The sequence below is a fragment of the Pyrus communis genome, chromosome 2 (assembly GCF_041283825.1).
Source record: "Pyrus communis isolate YQ-2024b chromosome 2, ASM4128382v1, whole genome shotgun sequence".
NCBI classification, from domain to species: Eukaryota; Viridiplantae; Streptophyta; class Magnoliopsida; order Rosales; family Rosaceae; genus Pyrus; species Pyrus communis.
The window spans coordinates 14,965,909-14,983,783 of record NC_142566.1 but is presented as its reverse complement, the minus strand read 5'-3'; the positions used below and the strand labels follow the sequence as shown (position 1 = coordinate 14,983,783).

The following is a 17,875-nucleotide window of genomic DNA, read 5'->3' as shown; positions in this document are numbered from 1 at the left end:
CTTATTCTGATCTAACTAGGACTCGACTAGTCCTAATTCAATTGGGACTTTGAACCCACCTCCATAATGAACTAGATTTATTCCCTAACTCTCAGTGCTTTCAACTTTAACACCCTTTGTGGTATAAGGATTCAACCTTCGCCTTTATTCGAATCAATACTTCTCGCAAAAGAACTCGACCGAAAACCGACTAGACAACTCCTGATGCCTAGTCGGCCCATGATACCCCCAGAAGACCGTTGGACCAAGAGTCTTGGCCCATTTTGTTACTCTCGGCCCAAGTTGTCATTTTTGGGCCCAAACAGGATCACATAATAAAAAACTAGCAACTTGGATATCTATTTCTGTTTGAATGGTGTGTGCGCTCTATTGCTCAGGAAATATTTGAGACTGTGGTGATCAGTCTTGATTATAAAGTGTCTACCCTGGAGATAATTTTGTCATTTCTTGGCTGCTTGGACAATGGCTATAAGTTCTCTCTCATATGTAGATAAAGCCTGATTTTTGGGCCCAAAGATTGCTTGGAGAATGTTGTAGGTTTCCCTAGCTTTTGAAGAACAACCCTCATTCTATTGCATGATGCATCACACACAATTTAAAAAGGCAAGGAGCAATATGGAGGAGCAAGGACCTGAGGAGAAGTCATGACACTCTTGAGCCTAGAGAAAGCATCTTGAGCACTTTGATTCCACACAAAACCATTTTTTTAGTTAATTGGTACAATGGTTGGCAAATTTTTCCATAACCAGGAATAAATTTCCTGTAATAACCAGTTAAGTCTAGGAAACCTCTCAGATTTTTAACACTTGTTGGTGTAGGTCAATCTACAATAGTTTGTAGCTTTGTAGGGTCTACAGCCACTTCCTCTCTGGAAACCTCATGGCCTAAGTATTCCACCATATTTTGCCCAAAAGTGCATTTTTATTTCTTGACAAACAAGTGATTATCCTTCAGAAGTTGAAAAGTAATTTTCAAATGAGAGAAATGATCCTGCCAAGTCTTGCTATAGATCAATATATCATCAAAGAAAACTAGGATGAAGTGGCTGAGATGAGGCTTAAACACATCATTCACCAAATTTAGCTAGAGCATTGGTTAAACCAAAAGGCATAACTAGAAACTCATACTGTCCCTCATGAGTTCTAAAGGTTTTTTTCTCAATATCTTCCTTGTGCATTATGATTTGGTGGTAACCAGACCTAAGATCTAGATTAAAGAAATACAATGCTCCACATAACTTATCAAGTATATCATCTATTAGGGGTTTGGGGTACCTATCCTTAATAGTGATGCTGTTTAATTCCTTGTAGTCCATACATAGCCTCCAGAAACCTTCTTTTTTTCATAACCAGTAAGACTAGAAAGGAGAATGATGTACCCTACCTGCAATAATTCTTTCAATGCTTTTTCTATCTCAGACTTTTGAAGAGGCCCATAATGATAGGGTCTAATATTGGGTGGTTTTGACCCTGGTACTAGAGAAATCTTGTGGTCACAATCCCTTGATAGTGGAAAAGATATGGGAACTTCAAAAATTCATGCATAATCCTACAACAATCCTTGCAGCTCACTTAATTGCTCATAATTCAAATCAGAAGCCTCTATTTTTCCCCCTTCCATTCAGTAAATAAACAGTCCCGGATTGGAACTAGATAACTCTTTCTCAACTTGTTAGAGAATGATTTCTTGCACATATGGCAAGGAAACAGATTCCTTATGCAGCAGTTTATAGTCAACCTCATCCTTAGTGAAATCCATTGTGAGTAACTAGAAATCCCATTGTACATGACTAATTGAAGAAAGCCAATCTACCCCTAAAACTACCTCACAACCACTGAAAGGCAAAGTATAAAGGTTATTGGAACGATTGTAACCACCCACAAATAATGGAGCATTCTAATAACAACATTGGCTCTTAACTTCACCCTCATTAGCTACCATGACTTCAAAAGGTTTTGTTGGTTGTAATTGCCAGCCCAACTTTTTCACAATTCTAAAGTCAATAAAACTGTGTGAGCTACCAGAATCTAACAAGATGTTGACAGTTTGGGTGCTCACTAGACGTTCAACCTTCATGTTTTGGGTGTTTGGTTGGAATAAGTGCCAAAATAGGCATACTCACTGAGCTCTATGTGTTGGATCTCTAAAGGTGGTTTCTCAATAATGCCAATCTCATCTTCCTCATCACTTAACCACTCCATCATTAGTAACTGCTTGTGCCCAAACTTATGACCTCTAACCCATTTTTCATCACAAAAACAACAATCGCCCATATTTCTTCTTTTTTTTTTTTTCTTTCAAGGGATAATCGTTTCACAGGCATATTTCCAACTCTAGGATTAGTAAGAAAATGCAAGCTTGGTGTTGTAGGTGGGCACTTAAATTGGGGCGGTGGCCTAAAAGTAGTAACTTAAGCTCATTATGCTTGTTATCAAGTTGATTAGCAATATCAATGGCCTCATGAACATTTATAGGCTTAAGTAACTTGACATCAAATTTCAATTCCTTTCGGAGACCCCCTCCCAATAAGCAACTCTTAAGTAGTATAGGGCCAACATCAGTAGTTCTATTATCAAATCAACGAAACTCAGCAATATAATCCTTCAATGTACCTGTTCGGCACAACTTGAAAAGAGATTCTGCACAATCCTCAAACTCAAAAGGCCCAAACTCCCTGCAGAAAGCTCGAATGAAATCATCCCAACATGGAGTTGTTTGGAAGCAGTCCATCTACCTAAACCATTGGAGTGTTTCACCTTCCAAATGGAATGACATGTTAACCACTTTTTGATGCTCAGATATGCCATAGTATGTGAAGAACTATCCGCCTTATAAATCCAAGCCAGAAGATCGTCTTCGTTTATGAATCTCAAAAAATCGATGCGATGTTGCCACTGCAGGCACTAATGAATGCCACCGTCCTCGATCTCACGTCGTGTAGTGTGATGAAGCTCACCCTCATGAAGATTTAAGTTGTCAGTAAGGATCGCCGGAGGTGCCCACTCAATTTCAAATATTGAACCTCCTTAAGTGTCACCAATAGGATGTCAGTAAATGATACCATAGAATCCTATAAAGCTTACATAATCACACTTCTAATAATTTGGGACTGCAACACTCCCCCTTGAGTGTGTAAATACTCAAACAAATGTCGCATCAAGTTATCAGCAAGGAAGCAAGAACATTTAAAGAACTCGTCAGCACAATGAGTGAATACAAGTCTCAAAACAAACAGGAGAATGCATAAGGTGTTGGAGTTTGTGCCTCTATTGTCCCACATCAGGGCACTGAAGTTCTCCAATAGGCTTTATATTAGTTTTGTCCTTTTTATTGGTAATTAGGACTTGGACCGCTTGGAATGAATTGAGGCTTGGGCCTCTAATTGTGTGGATTAGGCTTAGGTAATAATAAAAATATTTTGATTAGTCGTTTCAGCTACATCCAACATGTATTTGAAAGGCTATGAAATAGCTTATACCACTAAAGTCTCATTTTCCAATTAAGGTAATCTTCTTTCCTTCTCCCTCCCGTACAAAACCTTTCATAAAGTAAACACACAAAGCAATTTGCCAGAATTCTATAATCCGGTGTGGATTATAGAATTTGAAAGTTGTATCGTAGTTAGGTAAACATCATCGAACCACTAGCATAAGAGTGGGGCGGGAATAATGTTTGAAAGACATAGCTCTACGCTAACCTCTATCTGTCAATCAAATTAGTATCATTTTATTTTATGTAATTATTGTGTTATTGTTTCATTCTATATTGTAAGTATATTTCATTAATAAAGAATCGGTAATTCAAGTTCTATAGTTATTTTAATTTCTGAATTGTTCTCCTACGTAAAAAGTAGAACTCACAAAACCTCGTTATAGTAAAACTCAAGGTAGGATAAAAACCCATAGTCTAAGGAAAAAAGTGAGAAGTTTCATTACATCAAAACGAAACGCCTTCAGGACTCAAGTAGAACGCACACAAGAGTATGATAAGACTAAGATGAGTGCCTCGTTAAGCCCTTATCAGGTAACAAAAACTTAAAGCGAAAAATGCTCTTAATCGTAGGAAAAAAGAGTACATTAAGGTCAAGTAAGTATACTTCTAGATACTCTCTCTGAGTTTCACAAAACTTCCAAATGAGAACTACAAGCATTGCAAATTAGACAATTTACGCATACCAATTCCTTGAACAAGCTTCTGGAAGGTAGACTTTGGCAGTAACTTTGTGAAGGGTTCAGCTAAGGGTGGGTTCAACAAATAAAAGACTAAGAAAAAAAGGACCGAACACCAAACCGAAATCAAAAAACCAAAAAAGGAAAAACCGAACTTTATTAGTTCGGTTTCAGTTGTAGAGGTTTGGAAATCAAACCGAACCAAATCCCTTTACACTTCATGAATGTATGCCCATGATGTTTTTTTTTTTTTTTTTTGTGAAACATTGTTGGCAAGTTTGAAACTAAGTCTAGTGCATTTTCAAGGAGCGTACTTGGTTCAATTAGGGAGGATCTTTAATTGGTTATAGAGGCAAAGTTTTGGAAAGCTTTGGAACTTGGAAGAACTTCTCTATTTGTTTGCTTTCAGAATGGATATGATTATCATTTTTCTTTGCAATTGAGGTTGTTGATAGAAAAGGATTGGTTTATATGGGTTTATATGATCTTGTGTATTTATAACTACATTCCCACTTTCTCCATTTTCTTATTATTAGTCTACCAATGCAAGCCTCTTTTCTAAATTGCATATTAAAAAAATAAAAATAAAAATAAAAAGATCAAGTCTTATATAAAATAAAATAAAATTGAAGTCAAACCGAACAAAACCAAACCAAAAAAAAAGGGAACCGAAAAAACTAAAAGAAAATCAAACCAAGTTGAATGAAACAACCCCTGAGGTCAGCCAAATTGTCCTGGGAACAGATTTGTTTGATTTCCATCTTCTGATACTCTTGTTACTGATGCAAGTAAAAGAATTTCAGCACAATATGTTTAATGTTGTCTTGTTTGATGTATCATATCTTAATCTGGTCGATACAAGCTGCGTTATCTTCATATATTGTTGTAGGGGTGTCAATGATGGAGGCAAGTCCACACTTGCTTTGAAAATGCTCAACAACAGCTCACTTCCATAAGAATTCACTCGCAGCTTTGGTGGGGCAAGAATTTTAGCATAGTTTGAAGAAATCCCAACTAAGGTCTACTTGGTTAACCTTCAAGATATTGCAGTGCCTCCAACAGTAAGGACATAACCTGTTTGAGAATGTACCTTATGCGGGTCAGATAAATAACCTGCATCAGCATAACCAACATGGCGAAATCAACTCGATGACAAGGGTGCAACATCTCCACTCTAGGATGCGTAGGGATAGAGAAAACCCAAATCTCGTAGTACCCTTAAGGTAATTAAGAATGTCTTTAACACCAGTCTAGTGTCTGTGTGTAGGCATGTTGTTATATCTTGCTAAAAGATTAATAACGAAGGACTTGTTCAGTCTAGTGCACTGAGCTAAGTACAATAAATTGTCAATTGCACTCAAGTATGGAACTTCAGACTCCAAAACCTCTTCCTCATCGTCTTTATGATGTCTTTATAGCAGAAAGGATCTCATTTTGCATCTAGCATACGAATGACCATAAGAGTACTTGAAGGTTTCATGTTATCCTCACTAGAACGTCTTAACACCTTCTAGGTGCAGTTCGATTGATGAACTAGAATCTTATCCAACAATGCTCAAGCTCTAGGTCGAGACCATATCGAGTTTCCCGAGACCTTTCATCTCAAATTCTGACTTTAGGTGCACAACAGTTTTCTCAAGCTCTTTGAGAGTCCCAATGAGATTCATGATATTGACATCAACTACAACTATCACAAATCTAGTATTCGACTTTCTATTTGTTGACTAATCAAATAATCACTTACATGGGCATAATTCATTATTTACATATCCTTGACTAATCAAATACTCACTTCAATTTGTAAAGTGAATGCCTCAATCTAATCGAGAGTGTGATCCGTGGTCTAGAACTACTTGATTCACTCAATATAAGTTCTTCAGGAACTTTCATATAGATTTTCATATCAAGATGTCTATAGAGATACGCGATTATCACATCCATAAGCTACATATTCAGTTTTTTGGAAACTACAAAACTGATAAGGTAGCGGAACATTATGAAGTCCATTACGGGGAATATGTCTCCTTGTAATCAATATCAGGGCGTTGAGAGAAGCCTTGCGCCATGAGGAGTGTCGTATATCGCAATATCTCATTTTTCTCATTACGTTTCCTTACTAAAACCTACTTGGAGCCAACGAGCTTCACATGTGGAGGTGTAGGAACTACAAGCCCAAACATCTTACATTTTGCAAGTGAATCAAGTTCGACCTGGTTTGTTTTTTTTCTTTTTTTTTTTTTTGAGTTTGACTAATCAGTTCTACGTTGACATTCATCAACGGACCGCGGTTCAATGGCATCTCAATATGATATTAGTAACCACTATGTATGGAAATGCATCGTCGACTATCATCTTAGTCTAATTCCAAACCTCATCCATGCTAGCATAATTGATCAAAATTGCATAATTCTCGGGAAACAAATTCATCTCTTCAAAACTTTTTCGTAATCTAGAATAATATTTTACGTTGGAGTGGTTAAGTAGGCGATAGTCAGATTCAAACTAGTTTCACTAGGGTGTGCCATAGGTTTCCTCTTCCAGGATTGTGAATCCTTAAAACCAACAAGTCTGTCACAGTTTAGGGTAGGAGAAGATAATTGGCCAACTGTCCTTCATGGGCGATGTTTCAATATACATTAAATACATATAACTTTGTAGGCGCGTTTGTAGCTGATATATGTGATCCCATCACTTTTGCTAGATTAGTAAAAGCATTAGGCATAGTTTGAGCAATGTTGGGGAGATTTAAAATAAGTTACACTTTAGTTTTAGATTGTGTAGTGCGGGATCTAAATGACATAGTGGGAGTAATTCACGACAATTTGCAGAGTTCTTTAGGAATGATAACGTTCTTATCTCCCCTTGACAACAGGAAAACCATCTTATTGAAGTGACAACCCGTAAAATGTGTGGTAATGAGATTGCCTATCAAGGGCTCTAAATAGTGAATAATAGATGGCAAATCACAACTGACAATTCTTCTTTGAGGCCCCATTTTGGTACGTAGTGGCAACACTATTGACACATAAATTGCACACCCAAATACATGTATATGTGAGGCATCATACTCGTACCCCGTAACCAAGTGTAATGGCCAAAAAGATTAGGGAGCGGTGGGCCTCAGATAGACCAATATAGTTGCAAGCAAAATTGCCTCACCCTAAACAAAGACCGAAAACTTGATGCGCATGACCAAGGTCTGAGTGATCAATTGAAGGCGCTTGATGAACGAATTTGCTAGGCCATTTTAAGTGTGGATATAAGATAGTGGATGTTTAACTTCAATGCCAACGAACTGCAATAATCATCTAAAGTCTTTGACATAAACTTGTTCAACATTATCAAGTTGAATCAACTTAATCGAACAATGCAAGCCTTAAGAATGTGTGCTAGGAGCTTCGTAAATTCAACACTGAGTATGGACAATAGGCAAACTTGTGACAAAGTGTTGATGGATTAACCAACACCATAAAATATTTAAAACGTCCACATGTTGGTTGAATAGGTCCACAAATATCCCCTTGAGTCCTCTAAAGAAACTTTGAGGGGTCATGGATGATCCTTGTATTTTAGAGTTGAGTTGACAGTTTCTCCAAAAAGCAAGCTTAACATGACGCATGTCTAGGAATGAGTTTCAAACTTCTAGTTGAAGGATGCTCGTGAGATGTTTTGAAGATACAACGATTCATATCTATTCCCAGATGTCCTAAACGATTGTGCCAAAGAAAGAAATTGCTCTAAAACTCGTACTTCTATCAAGCCACATGGTGGGCTTTTATGGCTCGAAAGATATTCCAAATGATTCTCTTCAGTAGTTTTAGCATGATAATTATTCTCTCGAATATATATCCTTAAAGCTCAACAATGTTCTTTTGTAACGGAGGGAGTAAAGAGACTCTTTAATAGTTATTTCTATACCATTGGACAACATGATATGGGCATTGCCATACCCCTAAATCAGGTTGGATGGGCTTGGAAGGGTTTTTAGGGGTGAATTTTTAGGTATGGAATTAGTAAAATAGTGACGGTCACGCACAATGGTGTGCATGGCTATACTATCTGCCAAACAACTAACTTCCTCACATGACATACCTAGAAATAAATTAATTGAATTGGTCACATTTTTATGATACAATTCTAAATCCACTCATTTAATTAATTATTTGAGAAATAATATTCATAAAATAATTATCCTAAAGTTTAAAATAAAACACCAAACAAACAGTCCAAGTACATAGGAAATTGTTTGAAAAATTAAATGATAAAAGATAGGGGGTTGGGCCACTAGTGGGAACTAAGCCAACATGTCTACAAATTAATCTAGTCTTCCATCGGAGCGGAAGCCTCTTGAAAATCAAAAATTTATGTGGTGGTATCTTCGAGATTATTCATTTGTGCAAAGTTTGTCTCAGTCTTTTGAGGACGTGAATGATACCTACCAAAAATGTCAGAGGAAGCTCGACAAATGCGGGACCAATATTCTTTGGAACCACAATAGTAACATATATCAAGATTAGTATAATCTTGATTGGTTTGATCCTTGCCCTTATTCTTGAAGTGGGCCCTAGGGAATTGCAATTTGGGGTCAGATTTCCTCCCTTGGGTGGGCCTCTGCATTGTCGACCTTGGGCTTGTGACTAAGGGTTAGACCCTTTTCCATGGCCATGACACTTAAGGGCCTCGAGAAGTGGTAGCATGCGCTTCAAAAGCACATTGATAATTCCGCATCAAAATTGGTTTTTCATTTCAACAAGTAGTAAGATAGAGATCAAATTCCAAAACTTAGTGACTTATATGCATTTATTGTTGCTACAGGACAATATTGGTGGCATGAAAAGTTGAATAGGTGTCCAGGATATCATATTTAGTCAAGTCATTTTTACAACACTTGAGAAGTGATCGGATTAGACAAATTTCCTAAGTACTCATTCACATACTTAAAGTTTTAGAAGCGTAAGTGTTGCCAATCGTGTCTTGCTTTTGGGAAGAAGATATCCTTCTGGAGATCGAAGTGTTCTGCCAGATTGAGCCAGAGAGTGTGTGGATCCTTTTTGGTGAGGTATTTGATCTGCAATACATCATGCTTTTATATTCGAATGAATATCATGGCAGTTATTTTGTTAGCTTCGCCAACTGGTTTGTCAGTAGCCTCTTCAATGGTGGCTCTGAGACTTTTGGCAATGAGATAGAGCTTCACATCTTGAACTCACTTCAACTAGTTTCTGCTACATACATCCATAACGGACAAGTCGAATTTGTTCAAGTTTAACATGCCACTACAATGGAGGGAACAAGATTGTAGTTAGTCTTATGGAAATGTAAATATCCATCAACATAAACTACAACATTCAAGTTCTATGGACATGTTTTGGTTTAGTTTACTTGAAAATTTTTAGGTTTCATGGGTGTATGTTTTATATGAAAATATTGGTTTCAAATACACTAAATTCGAAACTACAGGTTCAATTTTAGATGAACTTGCGGTTCATAAAATGTACCTGCAAGAACGCAAGATATAATGCACAACTAGTGTAGTGAATTTGAGCAGTATGAGTAGCCTCAAAACTACAAAAAGATGTTAACGGTTCAAATAAAAAAAATATAATCTTGAATCGTTAATTTAGAAAAATGGACTGCATGCCAAAAATTTGTTTTCAAATTAATCGAATGTTGATCACTAAATTAATTCAATAGGCCAAGTGTGACATCCCACATCGCCCAGGGGTGTGATCCTTATATGTATATTCCCATCCCTACTTAGCACGAGGCCTTTTGGGAGCTCACTGGCTTCGGGTTCCGTAGGAACTCCGAAGTTAAGCGAGAAGGGGGCTAAAGCAATCCCATGATGGGTGACCCACTGGGAAGTTGCTCGTGAGTTCCCAAAAACAAAACCATGAGGGAATGGTAAGCCCAAAGCGGACAATATCGTGCTACGGTGATGGAGCGAGCCCGGGATGTGATCCACCCCGGGCCGGGATGTGACACCAAGAACCAAACATGAGTCGGTCGTGGAAGCAAGAAAGTATAAACGTTGGGGTCATATTGGGTTTGGATGGCTATGAGCCAAAAAAGCTGGATACAGGTTGTGAAACAAAAATTGGCTTAGACCGAGAAAAGCAACAACCCAGCAAGCTGGGTCCAGGCTGAATAACCCAGAGCAAACAGAACGTGGGCTGGGCAGATAGAATGCCCAACAATAGGGATGGCAACGGTTCGGTTTGAGGACAGAAATGTTATACTCATTCTTATAACCATGAAAATTAATCATATCCATAACCGCCAATTAACCATCGGGATTATCCATAGCCATACCCACCGAATAGCGATTTCCCCATTAGTAAACAGTTATATCCATCTTCATCAATACCAAAAATATATTCATTCAATTAACATATTATAATATAATAGGTACATTGATGATATTGGCTTATGTTTGATCTCCCATAAGCACAATTGAATTCTCATTGGTTTTGATTCAAAACTTTTTAACTTTCTCACAAAATGCAACTTCTTGTCATTCTCAAGGTAATGGATTCTGTGAATATACATATATATATATATTATACAATACTATATTTTTATATATAAATTATATTATATATAATGTGTAATATTCGTGTCGGATTCGGAGAAGGATATGGATCGGAGACTCCTATAACCATATCTGAAACCATAACCAAATAATATTTTCGGTTTTTCCCCATATCCGCAATATAACTGAATTTTCATCCCCAAAATGACATTATTCTAGGAGCTGGAGCCGAAGGCTCGACTCGGCGGGGTGCGTCTTCAAGGTTTTAAAATTCCTAGTTTTTGCTTCTATTTTTTGTTTTTCTTTGTAATCACAAAATTCAACATAGCAATATAGCATAATAAAACATATTATGCCTCTACAAAATCAACATAATATTGCGTATGCATGAACAAGATATATATTTTAGAAAGATAAATGCAGTATAAGGTAATATATAAAGCATAGATAAATTGGGGGTTTATGCATCATAGTGAATGTTTTCATGCTATCAGAGCTTATAAAATATCGATTCCGTGTCTTAGAAGAACTTGGATTGGATGAAAACAAAGAAAGCCCTTGAATGCCAGTTGTAGAAGAACCTCCTTCAAAAAATTTTGCTTCCCTAGCGCAACAGCGGGAGGGTTCTATTAACGTATTATGGGCCTATTTTGTTGAGGGATTATAAAGAGGGAGAGGGAGGCCGGCGAAAAGAGAGAGAAGAAAGAATTGGTGAATTCTATGATGTGTATTATCTCATGCCATTATGCTTTTATTTATAGTAGTAAGGAATGGAAAATTCTTGTCTTTCCAGACTTCAAGTAATACATTACAACTAGGAAACTATGTAAAATATACCATACAATCCTATAAAGGTTTACACAATCACACTTCTAATGAATTTAGGACTCTAACAAAGCTATTTTTTCATTAACATATTTCGAAGTAATATTTTTATAGATTGTGTTAATATAATTTTTGTGAACATTTAAACTTAGTTAAAAGTAATCAACAAAGTATGAAAGATTGCCCAACGAAACCCCCTCGAACACAATCTAACCACACATCAATATCTTCCTATACACATCAAACACATTCCAAGCATGAAACAATTTAAGATGTTATCCTTAGGCATTAGATTTAAATTTAGGCCGTTTGATCAATTTCTTTTAAACCTCTACATCGAAGATGGTCATATAATTTGTTTGATAACGTGGAAGGTAAAAATCGACCATGGGTCTCTTTAAAACCCTTATTTGCAACTCCAATTCACATCAAATGAACCAAGTATATGCAATCAGAGGCGGATATGCATTGGGACCAAGGTGGTCCTAGGATCATTCAAAATTCGGAAAATATACATGTGAAGGTCTTTCGAGGACCCTCCGAATGTTTGTACGGGTCCCTTTTTATGCCTATCAAGTGTTTAATATAATGTCTGCTAGGCATATCTTGATAGATTGCGTCAACAACACTCGACAATTTCTCTCGATATTACTCATTAGATTGTTTCAACATATGTCGATATCTATTGACATGTACACAACGTGGTTTGACGTGACGACAATACGTCTACTAAGTGTTCGACAAATTACCTCAGTGAATAAACTGAATTTTTTTTTTTTTTCGTGCGCTTAGCATTTTATTTCTATCTTAAAAACTTGTACTTTATTACTAGGACCCCCAAGATCCAATTCCTGAATCTGCCACTGTATGCAACACAATTATGAAATTAAGCTGGTCATATATAATTTGCAAAACATTGGACTAAAAGCTAGTCAGTTACAACACGCTAATTTGCATCTCCATTTGGTATCGGATGTGACCCTGTTGTTTGGTTGAGATCTGACCTAGTTCCTTTTGAGGAACTTCATGGTTTGATTCTCAATTAGAAGATTGCTTTTTTAGCACAATAATGTCATTATGGATTTCGTTTGGGGGCAGGGTTCTAATTTACATCTCCATTTGGTATCGGATGTGACCCTGTTGTTTGGTTGGGATCTGACCTAGTTCCTTTTGAGGAACTTCATGGTTTGATTCTCAATTAGAAGATTGCTTTTTTAGCACAATAATGTCATTATGGATTTCGTTTGGGGGTAGGGTTCTAAATCGGCTTAATCAATTGTCGGTGAGACTCACATACATTAACGACTCATGATTAATCGTCATCCACACTGATACAAACCCCTAATTTTAGCATTCCTCAAAGAATAATCCAACAGCTCATATAGAAGAAAGGGTTCACTACTCTAAACAATTTGGCTAAATTCTGAACTTATGTTTCATAACATTGGCTTTGATCAGAATGTGATGTTACACGAGCTATCATAAACATGTTAGCATTTGTTCTTTGTACAAAAATGAGCAGAACCCGAAGATTCCCTCACTTGGGTAGAATGGAGAGCCAGCCATTTCAATATTCATTTCTTTCTGTCTTTTCCATAAAGTAGGCAGAAAATGATAAGCAATAAAACAAAGACGACATATGTAGGCAAAAACGACAAGAAACACTCGCAGGCACTTTTTAGCAAAAGCAGATTTGGACCTATGTGTGTATCTCAGTCTCATATATTTGGAGCTATGTGTGGGTGCATCTCAGTCTCATATGTGTGTGGATCTCAGTCTCACAGATTTGGCCATCCCCAACAAATATAACCCCGTCAAAATTATAGCTCTGAAAATAAAAAATAAAAAATTTTAAATAAACAATATCAAATTATACTCATATATCATCTCTAACTGAGAAGGTTAAAAGGGGTTGAGGCTCCAAAAAAAAGACTAAGAGGGAGGCTATATATAGCCAACCTGATGCCGCTTTGGCCAAATAATGGTCCGGTGAGCTCCACAAAATTATAGCCTAGTCATCGGTTGAAAATGAGTTTTTGGACAATCAGACTATTTTTTAGCTTTTGGACCTTTAGCCCTTTCCATTGCAACATGTTAAATTTTAACAAGGCAGTATTCTACTCTAGAATATTATAATATAGGAGAAGGATTCCAACTTATCTCTAAAGGAGCAGCACAATGCCTCGGCCAACTGGCATAACTAACATCTGCGCAACATGTTTATTTAAGGGGTTTACAGAAATTAGTTTTCACAAGTTCAAGCTAATGACATTGCAACACAACATCTTCCAAATGCTACACATGAAAATTACAAATAACCTTAATTTCCTAATTCAAGCAACATGCCTCCTTGCAAGGCTTCAGTTCAACAAAGGCAGCTGGTCAAATGATGCATCCTCCCATCAAAAACACTTATGACCATCTGTCACACATTACAACACAAAACCAGTACATATAATACGTACATGCCGTTCACGACAACTTCAGTCAAGAATCCGACATGAGGGTAAGAAGAACACAACTCCAGTTCCAGTTAGCAGTTAATAACTTAATTGACTCATCTAACCTCTCTAGCATTTGAAAATTGTGGCAACTCCGTATGAATCACGCACAAATAAACTCGCTTAGCTCTTTCACCACATTATCCATTGATGGCCTGTAAATGGGAGACTCGTGCGTGCAAAGAAGAGCAAGTCTGCCAAGTTTACTTGCATCTGATTCTGAAAATTTTCCGTCAAGGTTTGCATCCATAAAATCTTCAAATCTGCCGGCCTCAGCACCTTGGCGAGCCACCTGGGTGATTTTACGTTTTCCAGAAAGGATTTGAAATACAATCATACCAAACGCATAAATGTCACTGTTTGCAGTGAAGCGTCCAGTGGTTGTGTACTCGGGAGCCAGGTACCCCATGGCAGCACTTGCTTTGAGCATGGAGAAGACGATATCATCTGCGAGGAGTTTGTGCAAGCCCGAATCTGAGAGTAAGGGGTTGTAGTGGGAGTCAATAAGCACCTTCTCAGCTGATATAGTCTGGTGAACAATAGCAGGTTTATTGCCCACGTTTCCATGCAAATATCCAACACCTGCTTCCAAAAAACATGTTAAATATTTAGTAATAAACGTCAAGTATTAGAAGGGAATAATATCATGTCAAATTTCAGCACACACCAAGTAAATTGCACGGTAAGGAGTTTTGGTGTCTCCTAAGTAGAAGAGAAACGAAAAAGCAAAATCGAAAAATAACAATGACAATTACTTTACTGAGCAATATATACACTAACCTTTAGCGATCCCATTGATTATAGATACTCTGGTTGACCATTCAAGAACCTCCCCACTCCCATCCTTAATGTCAAGATACTCTAACAGACTATCATTTGGGATAAAGTCATAGATAAGAAACCACTCTCCCCTGCCTTTTGAGCAGCAAAAGCCTCTCAACCTAACAAGATTCTCATGTTTTAATGATGTCAATATCTTCATTCCCTTCAAAAACTCAGCTTCATCGGGCTTACAACTAGTCTTGCTAATGCAGTTTATAGCAACAACTGAGCCGTCTCTTAGGATACCCTTGTAGATGGCATAAAAATTGCTCTTCCGCAACAGATTGACTTCAGAAAAGCTTTGAGTTGCACGCTCCACTTCTTCTAAATTAATCATAAAACTCTCAAGAACTTCTTGAGAGTACCCACTGCTACCTTTAGCCAACGGATCCCACCCATTAGAATACTCCAGATTGATAAGAGGAGACACGCTCTTCTTATAAACTTCCTTTGCCTGGTCGGTACTAAGCCTGCTATTGGAAGAGTCAAAAGTACTCCCAATCTTCTGCTTTCGTCGACGACACCAGAAGAACAAGAAGAGCCCAGATACAGTTAATGCAACAATAACTCCAATCACCCCAAAAACTATACCAATTTGTGGGGATTTTGATGCCTCTGAACAGCGGGTTCGGCTACAATTGGAATGGATATTTGCAGACTTGGGGATTTCTTTTGCAGTAGATGAGTCTGGATCTTTTGCCGAAAGGTTACTAGGTTCAAATGGTTGTGGCATGTTTGGGTTCCGAGTATTCTTAGCTGTGCACAATTCTAAGCCAGAAAACCCAACCCCACATAAGCTCGGGTTGTTTTTGTATAGGAATCCTTCATTAAGTCTCTTTAGAGCTGCATTTTCATCCGAAAATGCAAAAGGGTCAAATTAAAATTCGTACAGAGAAAAACGAGGAAGAAAGCAAAGCAGAAGTGTAGCACCATATTACCTGGAGGTACATTTCCTGAGAGAATATTGCTTCGAACGTCAAGGACTTGTAGCATCGGAGCATTGGCTAATCTTGCTGGAATAGGACCAAAAAAGCTATTAAAGCTCAAGTCTAACCTTGTTAGCGTCCCCAACTCGCCCAAACTTGCAGGAATTGCCCCAGTTAACTGATTGGATTGCACAGCAAGAACACTAAGCCTTTGAAGCCGCCCTAATTGTGTAGGTATCCCCCCAGTCAACTTGTTGTAACACAACTGCAAAACTGCAAGGTCCAAACAAAGAGAACTCAGGTCGGAGTAATATGTTTAATCCCCAAGTTCTGACAACAACCCTGAGAGTTGCATTCTAATAAAACTATAGAAGCATTCTTGAATACCAAATGATTCATTGGACAAAGCCATTCGTTTATTCAAAGAGATCTCAAAAATAAAAAATTAAAATTAAAATAAAAAAAATAAAAAAAGCTCTTTTCGTAGATTCTCTTTTCGGTATCAAACTAGAAATAAATATGTTGGAAAATACTAAGATCAATGGCGAACTAGAAGTGGGGATTTGAACCAGGGACATTCGCATCAAATACGGGATGACTAAAAGACTAGAAAAGTAAAACTATTACATTTCCTCCCTCCATTTTTAAGCTAGATTACCAAACGGGCTTCGACATTTTGGAGTTGACTAAACCTTTGGAGAGCATTCCATATCAAATCATAGGGTGACTTGGTGAATGAGGAACCAGATCAAATTGATCAATGCACCCGCTTTAACCTCTAGATTTCAGAATTCAAAAAAGACCCAGAAATCCTTATGCAATAATTCAATGAGCAAAAACTTTTAATGCACCCACTTTTCACCACATGAGATGCACAGCAGAAAGCTTTGAGTGCCTCTTTATGCATTTATCACAAAGCGTGGCCAAGTTCAAATCCCCCTCCTCGTAAATCAGACTAGTTTAGACTATCGTTCGTCAAAACAAATATGTGAACATTCAATCTCAAAAAAGCACAAAAATGCAAATTTATAACAAAAAAATAAAAAAACCCACCTTGCAAATTGGGCATTTTACCAATCTCACGAGGAATTGCACCAGAAAGATTGTTCACGTTGAGGTACAAATCAGTGAGCTGGTTCAAACCAGCAATCTGCTTCGGGATTTTCCCACTCAAGGCATTGAAGTGAAGATAGAGGCCAGTGAGGCTCTTGAGGCCGCCAACGGCCGGCGGAATCTGGCCCCACAGGCCCTTCCCCTGCAGAGAGATGTTGGTCACACGGCCCTGCTCGTTGCAAGCCACCCCTTCGAAAGCGCCGCCGCAAGGGTCGGCGTGATCCGTCCATGACGTCAAGAACTGGTTTTGTGGGTCCAACGAAGCCTTCATTGCCATGAGAGCAGGGAGCTCGGTGAGCGAGGAAAGAGAGAGGGGGAGGAGAAGGAGGACGAGGAGAATGGAGAGAGGGAAACAATGCATGTTTGGTTAGTGGGGAAGTGTGGGAAAATGAGAGGGAAAGTGTGGGAAATTTTGGATTTTTTTAGTTTTTGGTTTCTGGGGTTTGCTGTGTTTTTGAGTATTTGTAGTGGAATGGGTGGTTTAGGCCTTGCATGTTGTCTGGGAAGATAACAGGGTGTGTTTGGTTAGAGGAAAATGAGAGAAAATGGGTAGGAAAACGTCGGGATTTCTCTCTTTCTGTTTGGAGGGTGGGGAATTTTGGAACTTTCTCAGTTTTTGGCATCTGGGTTTTTCTGGGTTTTTGAGGATTTGAAGTGAAATGGGTGGTTTAGGCTCTGCATAATGACTGACAAGATAATATATGCTGTTTGGTTAGTGGGAAAATGAGAGAAAATGGGTAGGAAAACGCGGGACTTTCTTAATTTTGTTATGAATGTGTGGGAAAATGTGGGATTTGGAACTTCTAGGCGAGAGCGAGAGGACTGTTGGTTTTTTAATTTTCCTTCTTTTGTTTTGTTTTTTGTTTTTTTTTTTTTTTATTTGAATGGAGAAAGAGGTGAGTGGACTCTGCAGGTGAAAACAGAGCTGCACTGTCACACACTCTTCAGTTACAGTATTTAGCTGTGAGAATGATTTGCTCGATGCAT

General features: G+C 37.9%; 1 protein-coding gene across 1 annotated transcript; it reads right to left on the bottom strand.

Annotated features, from left to right (window-relative positions):
- Positions 1 to 13,718: 13,718 nt before the first annotated feature.
- LOC137747355 (protein CLAVATA3 INSENSITIVE RECEPTOR KINASE 6) lies at positions 13,719 to 17,875 on the bottom strand. Its single transcript, XM_068487451.2, has 4 exons — positions 16,829 to 17,875; positions 15,788 to 16,048; positions 14,808 to 15,692; positions 13,719 to 14,609 (listed from the first exon to the last, which is right to left on the bottom strand). Exons 1-4 carry the CDS (start codon positions 17,247 to 17,249, stop codon positions 14,131 to 14,133), a joined length of 2,046 nt encoding a protein of 681 aa, XP_068343552.2. The 5' UTR covers positions 17,250 to 17,875; the 3' UTR covers positions 13,719 to 14,130.